We start from the raw sequence: 10,958 nt of genomic DNA on the forward strand, positions 1-10,958 counted from the left end.
TGATCCAGAGAAGAGGATGAGAAGAAAGCCGTTGGGATAAATACACGAAGAAAAGGGATAAGGATGAGTTCTATAATCGGCTGGGAAGTTCGGGAAGGCTGTGAATGACTTAGGAGATGAAGTATAGACAACGGAAATCACTCTAAGGTTAGTTGGGATCAATTCGGAATGCCGGGATGCATGGGATTCGGAGAGGTGAACTCATCCATGGATGGAGTCAATTCCAAACGGGAGGGAGAAACGAGGAGTGCTCTGTTAGCTGGACACAGGGGATGAGGATGAAGTTTCGGATGGAGAAGGATGCGGACACGAGATGAACTCGGGACGTTGGGAAAGCGGACTCTATTTTGAAGCCTAAAACTAGGGAGGAAAGGGATGACGTGGAAGCTTGTTCTCTAAGCACATAAAGGATGACGTGGACATGGGTTTAGCTGCAAACGCGACCTGCACATATTAGTTCAGACATCATCCCAATTAGTTCGACTCAACCTGCACACATTAAACTTGGCCAGTAAATAAATAAGTAAAACACGAATTATATTTAATTTATTAAAATGCAATGATGAAGGTAACACAATTTTTTTAGTTAAATTTTCAAAATATGTGAATTAAAATAATAATAAGTGCTATGAATAAGATATTAATTTATGTATTATTTAGCACTTATCGTACCTTCTTTTCTTTTAGGATATCAATAGCAATGGAAGCTATGTGTGACATCAAGTTTATCTTATCTTCAAAAGAAACTGGATCCTATGTAGCCCAAATTAACTCTTGATGGAATTTTCAAAAAAAAATACGAAAATAATTTTTTTTAGAAATAAAATTTCTATATTTTATAGAAAAAAGAATAATTTCTACTAATTGAAAATTAGAATAATTTTTTTTCTAAAAATACTCTTAAATTTTTAGATAGGATAGAGTAAGATTTTTTTGTTAAAAATATATCGGTTTTATAATTAAATAAATATATAAAAATTATTTGTTTTGTTTTTTTAAAAAAAATATTTCAGTTAAAAATTAAAATCTTTCGGCGAACCAAAGGAGCTTAAAATCTCGATAACCCCACCACCAAACCTCGATCCCCATGGCTACTATAGACAAGGGGGTTTTCGTGATGTCATGGCCAAATCCAAACATATACTCTTCTCCCTGACTGCGAGATCCCAATGGTAGAAACTAGAGAACCTCTCAATCTTGCAAAGAGTGCCATGGATTTCCTCTCCTTCAAGTATTCGATCACTCTTATAGCCACTGTCATGGCCTGCCTTTGTCTCCACTCCTTCATCAAGGCTACAAAAAAGAAGCGATATCCCCCACTCACAGGCACCGTCTTCCATCAAATCTTATACTTCAGCACTGTCCACGACTACCATACAGACCTTGCAGCTCGGTTCAAAACCTTCAGGCTCTTCTCCCCAACTCGTAGCTTGATTTACACCGTTGACCCTGCCATCGTTGAATACATACTAAGAACCAACTACACAAACTATGGAAAGGTAGGCACTTCATAAAGCTTTTGGTTGTTACTTGTTAGAAACATGGTACTATGGCTACAACTAAACGAAGTATCTTAGACTGATGATATAATTTTGGAGTCATCTTCTCCAAAAAAGATATAATCTTAAAGTCTGGTAGTATGAGCTTAAGGTTTTTGGTAGGAAGGTTGAGTTTTTGGGTATTTGTTTGACTTTGAGATGGATGTAAACTGGCAGGGGTCTTACAATTATAACAACCTGAAAGATTTGCTGGGTGATGGGATTTTTGCTGTAGATGGTGAGAAGTGGCGCCACCAAAGAAAGCTGGCAAGCTATGAGTTCACCACCAAGAATTTGAGGGACTTCAGTAGTGATGTTTTCAGAAGCAATGCCTCCAGACTGTCTCTGATAATTTCCAAGGCCGCAAATTCCAACCAAGCCATGGACATCCAAGTGAGTGAAAAGAGGATGTTGTGATGGATTTATAAAAATAAATCTGTTTTCGTTCTTCTAATGTTATATTATTTTTTGAGTTGCAGGATTTGTTCATGAAATCTACACTAGATTCCATATTCAAAATTGGGTTTGGTGAAGAACTGGATACTCTGTCTGGTTTAAGCGAAGAGGGGAATAGCTTTGCAAAGGCATTCGATGATTCAAGCGATCTAATCCTGTGGCGCTATGTGGATATTTTCTGGAAAATTAAGAGATTTCTAGGCGTTGGATCAGAAGCAGAGCTGAAGAAAAACATCAGAGTGATCGACGGCTTTGCGTACAAACTGATTTACAGAAAAACACAGTCCATGTCTAAGCAACAAATTGACACTGTGAGTTGGAAGAAAAATTTTTCATGTTTGTAGTCGAAAGGTTCATATACTCCCTTTCTCTTGCTAAGCTCTATGTGGCTGTTTGGATTCTAGATGAAGAAAGAGGATATCTTGTCAAGGTTTCTGGTGCAGAAGACAAAGGACCCGAAGAATTTGAATGATCAGTACCTTAGAGACATAATATTGAACTTCATAATTGCCGGGAGAGACACGACGGCGGTCACTCTTTCTTGGTTCTTCTACATGCTTTGCAAGCATCCATCTCTGCAAGAAAAGCTTGCTCAAGAAATAAAGGAAGCAACCAAAACAAATGACAGCATATCGATTGCAGAATTTGCCTCCAGGTTGACTGACGAGGCACTTGACAAGATGCAGTATCTCCATGCAGCTCTGACTGAGACACTGAGGATATATCCTGCTGTCCCTGAGGTCATCTGTTATTCAAATTAAATTAATTTATCGACAAAAAGTTAACTATATTTGACTTGTTTCGGTGTATGATGACACAATTGGTTTTACCTTCCATGTTGAAGGACCCAAAGATTTGTTTCTCTGATGACACTCTGCCGGGTGGATTCGATGTAAAGAAAGGGGACATGGTATGCTTTCTACCTTATTCGATGGGAAGAATGAAATTCCTGTGGGGGGTGGATGCAGAAGTTTTCCGTCCGGAAAGATGGCTTGATGAAAATGGGGTTTTCCGACCTGAGAACCCCTTCAAGTTCACTGCCTTTCAGGTAATACTTTACTTGAATTGAGTTTTATTCTACCTTAGCATAAATTTTGGGCTCAATAATTGTTCAATCTGTTTATAAATTTCTTATGTTTGGCTTGATTGTAGCCTTGCTCAAGCTTGAATTAGAAGTACACAAGCTGGACTTAATCCTAGGTATTTAGGCACCAAATGATTTCAATTTGGGATGCACATTGTATATCTGTGATCAACCACTGTATTCAATTCAGTGGCTGAAATCAGATTCTAGACCTAAAAGCTTAAGTTCGAAGTAGGTAGGACTAAGGTGTTATATGGCAATTTGTCTAATTGGTTTAATGGGTCATTCATTATATTTGCTCAAACTATGATTTTGATTTTTTTTGTCTGTGTGTTTTCTTCTGAATGAACCTGGTGGACTAGGACTCCACCAGCTTCATTCAGAAAAATGGTGATTTGTGTGATTCTAGCTAGGCTGCTAGAAACAAAGGGAGAAGGAGAAAAAAGAAACCAAAAGGAAGAATAGTACATAACTTCAGATAAACATTGGAATCATCTTGGAAAGAGAGCTGTAAGTGCTGCAGAACTTCTGGGGGCAATGCTGTGAGTTTCAAGCTTGATAAAACCTAGGGCAAGCTTGATTTGAGGTTTTTTCTTTTTCTCTTATAATTTTTCTAGGACAAGTGGAAGCATGCTTAAGTATTGGGGTGATGGTGGGATTAAACCTGGTTCTCTTGTATCAATATAAGAGATTCTTTTTCCTTTTACAACCTCTTAAAACCAAAACCCAAGCCAATTGGCCTGAGATAACCTCCAAATCTTGGTAGGAAAATCTGCTGTGCGGAAGGCATACGTTTCCCAGGAGAGTGCATGCCTTGCTAGCCATATTAGATCAGCAGCAAGTTGGCACCCTCAAGCTTGATTCAAGTTTCATTCAGCTTGATTTAAGTTTGACTTGAATTCAGCTCAATATAAAGGATTCGAGTTTATCAAGCTGCTCAAAATAGGTTCATTTTCGTTTCATCTCAACACTTGGCTGAATGGCTTAATAAAATTGGAAACTAAACTAGCTTGATACTGAAACTCAGATTTCAAATTCTCAGGGGGCATTAAGTTCCTCTATACAATGCTTAAAAAAGGCCCTGTTCGACTCCTTGTTGCCATATCTATTTCATGCATGGTTCTTAATCCCAATCAATTTGTATTTTGATAAATATCAAAAAAAAAAACATTAAGTGAGCTAATTTACTGTTAGCTCCTAATCCAGGTATCCATTCTTTTCCCTTATTTTATGCAAAGTTACAAATAGAACTAATTATCTTTATGAGAACTGATTACCAAATCTTCTTGTCATTTGTTTTCATTACATGGATAGATCATCTGAAATTGTTTATATTATCTGTCCTATTTTCATCTTAGAAATAACCTGTCAAGACTTCCATTCGCAGGCTGGTCCACGAATTTGTTTGGGAAAGGAATTTGCATACAGGCAGATGAAGATCTTTGCAGCAGTCCTCATCCACTTCTTCACATTTATGCTGAGTGATGAGAGAAAGGATGTCAAATATAAGAGCACGTTAACTCTTAGAATCGATCAGGGACTCCATCTTTTAGCCTACCAAAGAGAACCGATGGCTTCTTCAAATGATCCTTCTATGTAATCAAGATGCACCAACTGCTATAATGTCAAGGGTTATGGAGTATTGTGAAATTTTCAAATGAACATCACCAACACTGGAAAAAAAAAAAAAGTTTAGCTTTTCCATCAGTGCATCTAGTAGCTTAATTTTGGTCTCTTGGAGACTAGAAAATCTTCTCTATTCTTAAGATTCCGTCATAAAAATGAGTACCGGAATATCGCTAAACTAGTTAAATGCATGTGCAGTTCATGTGAATGATGATAGATAATTTAGTTAGGCTTAAGTTAGATGTCCATTATTTAATATTCTACTAGTTGTGTGCTTCAACATATACTTACAAATTTATTTCATGCTTTACCATGATAGCTAATTTAAATGAGTTTAGGTACTATTATTCCTCTTTACAGTATATAAAAAAAAGTAAAAGAAATAGCTAACTCCTTTTAGATTGTATTTGTTGGGAACCATGGTTGCTACTATAATAGCATTGAGCATGTAATTTGAGAAAATCCATGTGAGAATTTGTGAGAATTTGCATACTTGAACAAGCAACTCTTAATTTCCAAAGACTCAAATTTAATGCCCTCAAATGTGAACTACAGCCACATATACAGTTACCTACATCCGCATGTTCAGAATTTCAGTAGTTTTCTCCAAGGGTCCAAATTAGCATTTAATCTTTAATATCAGAAATATGTGGCCTAGGTTTGCACTGAGCTTAAGCCAAGGTTTAAGTGCTGTGTGCAGAGCTCCATAACACCTTAGAGAGAAACATAAGTGTAATTGATCCATGAAAAAAAATTTGTAGAAGTAGAAATTTTTATTTCTGTTAAGAGGAAACTCTCTACAGCCTCAAGTCTATGACAACATAGAGTTCTTTAAGGAAGAAGACTTGGATGTAGGTCGCTTCCTGGGTGCAAAGAAGTGACCGTTCTTAATGAGATGGCTCTTCAACTCTCATGATTTATGCCTATAGATAGCTCTGTCTCCAACCAGAGATGTGCCCAAGCTTATAATCTATGGGATCCATTGAGCTTCTAAGGAGAGAAACAAGTAGAATAAAAAGGAGAAAGAAATTATCATCTGGAGTTTCGCAAGGCCTGATTTTGGCCCCAGACAAGAGCTTCAAATGAGAAGAGGTTAAGAGAGATGGGCATAGAGGAGCTTGTGGTGATGGTGAGGTATGAGAGAGAGAGAGAGAGAGATTTAATATCCCTTCAAAGAGGAGAAACCTCTGATGGTTTTTATTGCTTGGGCAGAAAAAACGGTAGGGAGAGTTAAGTGCTGATTTAGTTTGAGATGAAAGGTAGCTATCTTTCTAACTGAAAAATCTCTTTATTTTCTCAATTAAATGGATGGCTATTTTTTTTTAATAGATGAATGTAATTAGAGATTAATCAAGTAATTATTATGTTTGTAAATAAATTTAATATAAAATTAGTGTGTTAATGAGATAAAAGATTTTGCTTCTGGTTTCACTTACCTTCGTGATCTTTGAATTTTGTGTGCGTCCGTCCTTTTTCTTTCTTTCTTTCTTTCTTTCTTTCTTTCTGTTTGAGAAGGTATTAAAAGAATATGCAACTAACTTGATGAAATGAATTAAGAAAAATTTTGATTATCAACTTTAATTATGTAACAAAAATATAATGATATAAATAACTTATTATTCATGCTAATTGATATAAATTTGAAAGTTTATAAGATAAGAAATTTACTCTAGGATAATTTTAGTGATCAATTTTGGAATACCCAGCATGTGTGAGCCTAATAAAGAGCTGAACCTGGTTCACTTAATCGGGCCGGATAGCAAAATTAACCCATAATGGAAAAAAATAAATAAATAAAGTTCTTAGCCAACATTTGTGCTGGGAAGAGAGTAGACTTTGTTTATGAGTCGTTTTCTACTCTGATTTTGAGTGGAAGTCCGCAGATGGAAGATTTTTGGGGATGAAGGACCCTCGGCTCTGCCCTATTTAAAGCCACCACCGGCCTCCCTTTAATCCCCATTAGTGATCTCAACTTCAAGTTGGAAAATCACCAGCATTTGTTTAAGTCTTCGCTAAATGCCGAACGCCACTGCCATGGCCAAAACATTGCTAGAAGCTAGATAAAGATCTCAAAATCATTTAATTAATCCTCCTTCATGCCCTTGTTAATCTTTAAATCATGGTTTCCGTCCGACTAATCGACAGATTTTGTCAAGAAGGGGATGCCCTATTTGGTTCCCCTATTTTTTTATTCGATTTCAACCTTCTTTCTTTCTTTTCTGATCATTCGTGTTGTTGGTGCTTATGTCAAAACTTGTGGTTAGTCTCCTCATGCACTGCTAGAACCCCAGCTGCCGGTGAGCGGCCTAGGATCGGAAATCTACCAAGCTAAGGAAACCCCTATTTGATTGGCTCTTTTTCTAGTTTGCTTCTTTCGTTGTTGGCCACTTGTAGCTGCCCGCCGCCATTCTCAATGGCCGACCATTGGTCCTCCAACCGCTAGTCACCACCCACGAGCTTCCCACTTTCTCTGTTGGAGAGAGAGTTTTGTTCTCTCCCTTTTTCTCTCTTCCTCAGGCTCTCTATCTTGTTTCTCTCTATATATATTTTTTCTTTCTACTATCCCTCTAGGGTTGTTAGATACAGCAAAGAGCTCTCCTCAATAATCTTGATCGACCCTAATGGATGGGGAGGTCCTGACCTATGACCACCGATAGCGTGCCGGCCTCCACTTTAACTCTTGTCGGACACTGATAGATTTGGTTACCCTCAATCTTTATTAAGCCATCTGCACTGCCTTAAGTAGTCTCCTAGTTGAAGCAATGGGTTTTTATTAAAACCAAATGGGATATCAAGAACCTCTACTTGGTCAACCCGTTGAGGGTGTTAGGACATGAAATTCCTATTCTTAAAATAATTATTGCTAAAAATATAATTTTTGAATATTAGTCTCTAAGAGGGATTTTTAGAGTTAGAAGATTTGTTAGCTGGTTGTACTCTTAAGAAAAGTGACGTAACTCTTTTTCTATATTTGTCAGCAAAATTATAAAATATTTTTTGAATGGAATTATTCATGATTTATGAACTTGATATATGGTATTTTATTATTGAAAATGTCTTTTTCTGAAATAATATATATTTTTTGATCGAACATATTGATTTTGATATGGATTATGCTCGATTAATTTCAATATTGCATGATTTTATGTATCTTTTGATTTGGAACATTGAACTTGTTTCTAAGAAAATAGTTTTGATTCGAAATAAATTTGGACTCGCAGTGAAACTAGGTTTCAATATCCTGGCAATGGGGGTTACATATTGACACATTGATACCTTATCAGTGGGGATTATGTGTTGACATATTGATACCCTACCCATAGGAGTTATATGTTGATACTTCGATATCCTACCAATGGGGGTTATCACTGGCATTTCGATACTCTACCATTGGGGGTTATATGTTAGCATTTCGATACCCTACCTATGGGGGTTATATGTTGGCTCCTCGAAATCTAGTTAGTGGAGTTATATGTTAGCATTTTGATACTCTACTATTAGGGGTTATGCATTAGCATTTTGACTATTTGTAAGATTATTTTCTGGTCTAGCCATAAAGTATAAGTGTAGTCGTAGTTTATTGCTATCGAGATTTGTCAATAAGGGTTATATATATGTTGATACTTCAATACCATGTCAGTAGGGGTTATACACTGGCATTTTGATATCATGTCTTTGGGGGTTATATGTTGGCTCTTCGATATCTTGTTAGCAGGGTTATATGTTGGCATTTCGATACTCAACCATTGAGGATTATGCATTAGCATTTTAACTATTTCTGAGCTTATTATCTGGTCTAGTCATAAAGTCTAAGTATAGTCGTCGTTTATTACTGTCGAGATAAACTTGATGTTTTTAAAAGAATTAGATTTATGAATGCAAAATTGGAACTTTGAGAAAGATAGAATTCGCATATATGATGCTTTAATAATGTTACATATTTGGATTTGGTTTTGAACTAATAAATTACATATGCTTATTTTCTATAAAATTATTATTTATCTTATTGCTTAATTAATCTAATTGAAATGTCCATTGCTTACTAGCAGCTACCTAGTTTATTATTCGATATGCTATTGTTTTTACAAATTCAGAGAACTAGCTTAGCTTGAGGTTTTATTATAGGAGAGCGATTTGAAACAGAATTTTGATCTCTTTATTTTAGATCAAAATTTTACTAAGTTTGATGTAAGATCTTTTAAATGTCATTGAATTTCACAAAACATTAACATTTAGATTTTAACTATTTAAATTTTAAAACTTATTTAATTGATTATTTATCCCGCTGCTTGCTTTGTAATATCTTGATAAGAGGTCTTGCATACTTCTAGAGAGAATCCTTTATAAATATGCTACAGTTGCCACAACCTCGGCCCGTAATTTTGGATAATTTTGGGCAGGGAACATGACAAAATTAGAGGGGTAGTTTAGACATTTACCCAAGTATAACCAAAATTAGGTACAACCAAAATCCAAAATATTTACTTTTACCAGTACTATAAATAATGCAGATATTATTGCCTGGAACTGAATTGCAACATGAAAGTGACAACTTAAATTGAAGACAAATGAATGAAGACAAGAGAGACCTGAATAAGGCATCTAGAGCGTGCCAGACTGTCAGGGTTTAGTGCCCAGACAACCAAAGTTTTAAAGGTCGGAGGCAATGATCATAGGGAAAATTGGATGAAAGAGACAGGATTTTAGTACTCTGAAACTTTCAAGGATTAACATGCAAACAGGCTCTTAGTAAATGTCGTAGTCAGCTTAATCTTCACTCTGATGTTTGCTATATAATATAAGGGGGGTGATCATTTGTTTTAAACAATTCCGACTCAGCTCCACAAGAAACAAATTAAAACATGATGGCTTCCTCCGAAAGAAAGACCATTTGTTCTAACAATTCCAACTCAGTTCCAAAAGAAACAAGCCAAACCATGACAAAAACCGGGGAGAATGATTCATATTTCTTGGGAGCTTTTACATATCAAACCAGAACTCCTACCGACAACCCAAGTTTAAAAAGAATCCCTCTGTTACTCTGACTAAAGATATTCATTGCTGATAACATGAATGTTTCTTTTGAAAAGAAAAATGCATTCACGTTATTGGCAATAATTTGAATGTAGCTGCTACAGATTGACAGCTACTTGATTCAAAGCCATGGTATTTCAGCCAACAAAGACACGCCAAGCATTAAACATTTCATATATCCTTATGGCGGCAAGCCTCATCCAATCACCTAGAATTTCACTTTCAATTATATAAACCATGATATTCTTTACCATCTATAAACCTGACTAACCTGTGACAACTAATACACCTTCATGTTCCCATCAATACAATGTTATGGTCAACTAGCAAACCAAGAACTCAAGCAAACTAGCTGTAAGCCCATAACTCAGCATCCCTCTGGTTAGAGGAGATTCCAGTGCAAACCTTGGGAAGTATGTCCCAAACTGTCAGCTAACTATGACCGGAAAAAAATTAAGAAGCTTTCAGCCATAATATCTTCGCATGAACAAAATGTTAATCGACTTAGTACAGCTCATTATGAGTTTATTGTGATGCATGTTAACATGTAAGTTACATGTCAAAATAAAAGTTCTCCTTATCAAGCATTGAGGTGTATCAGAATTTCATTGAATATGCATTTCTGATATCTATCTGAGCTTCACAAAAATAACTAGGCTTCCAATCAGGCAGTAAAATATGCAAGAATTGGCAATCCAATTTAAGATTTCACTAGACATAGCTCGAAAGCTATTCCAGAAATTTAGTAAAAGATAAACAGATAAATCTTTAAAAATTCTCAAACAAAGGTCGTATTTCATGCAACCACAGTCATGCCTTAATGAGACTTTATCTAATAGACTATCAATCCATGTGTTATTCTTTTTATTTCAGATACAAACTTCAACATATAATTTAAATTGTTAAACAAGGCAGTGAAGATCTAGCATGTGATTTACGTCCAAGGAACTACAATCTTTTGCGCAATGTTATTGAGAAAAACTAGCTGTATGTCATATCAGGGTTTGACTGAACTGGATATTTAGGATATTAGGTTTGGATTGGACCCTCACAATTAACTGTAAACTGTCCAGATCATGTGACAGCATTTTAGGCAATACTTAGGAATCAATGAAAGAAAAGGTTTCACTTGCTGAATTTCATTTAAGTCCCATAACACAAAATTAAATTACCAATTAACATGTATGCTGTTTTTCTAGATAGAAATTTTGAAGAACAAA

General features: G+C 35.8%; 1 protein-coding gene across 2 annotated transcripts; it reads left to right on the top strand.

Annotated features, from left to right (window-relative positions):
- The first annotated feature begins 1,076 nt into the window (after positions 1-1,076).
- Positions 1,077-4,783, top strand: LOC103697473 (cytochrome P450 704C1-like). Of its 2 annotated transcripts, none has more exons than XM_017840683.3 (6): positions 1,077-1,499; positions 1,716-1,931; positions 2,018-2,305; positions 2,399-2,734; positions 2,839-3,042; positions 3,147-3,239. In XM_017840683.3, exons 1-6 carry the CDS (start codon positions 1,170-1,172, stop codon positions 3,165-3,167), a joined length of 1,395 nt encoding a protein of 464 aa, XP_017696172.2. In that variant the 5' UTR covers positions 1,077-1,169; the 3' UTR covers positions 3,168-3,239. The 2 variants fall into 2 exon arrangements, with proteins under 2 accessions (XP_017696172.2, XP_008777558.2); XM_008779336.3 differs by lacking the exon at positions 3,147-3,239 and adding an exon at positions 4,466-4,783 and having other exon boundaries at positions 1,079-1,499.
- The last annotated feature ends 6,175 nt before the right edge of the window (positions 4,784-10,958 follow it).

The sequence above is a fragment of the Phoenix dactylifera genome, unplaced genomic scaffold (genome assembly GCF_009389715.1).
Source record: "Phoenix dactylifera cultivar Barhee BC4 unplaced genomic scaffold, palm_55x_up_171113_PBpolish2nd_filt_p 000312F, whole genome shotgun sequence".
Lineage (NCBI taxonomy): Eukaryota > Viridiplantae > Streptophyta > Magnoliopsida > Arecales > Arecaceae > Phoenix > Phoenix dactylifera.

Bases quoted from the DNA above. Each gene is read 5' to 3' on its own strand.
- LOC103697473 (XM_008779336.3), top strand. From the start codon at position 1,170: ATGGTAGAAACTAGAGAACCTCTCAATCTTGCAAAGAGTGCCATGGAT. The intron at 1,500-1,715 runs GTAGGCACTTCA...GTAAACTGGCAG, and splicing joins ACTACACAAACTATGGAAAG to GGGTCTTACAATTATAACAA. The intron at 1,932-2,017 runs GTGAGTGAAAAG...TTTGAGTTGCAG, and splicing joins ACCAAGCCATGGACATCCAA to GATTTGTTCATGAAATCTAC.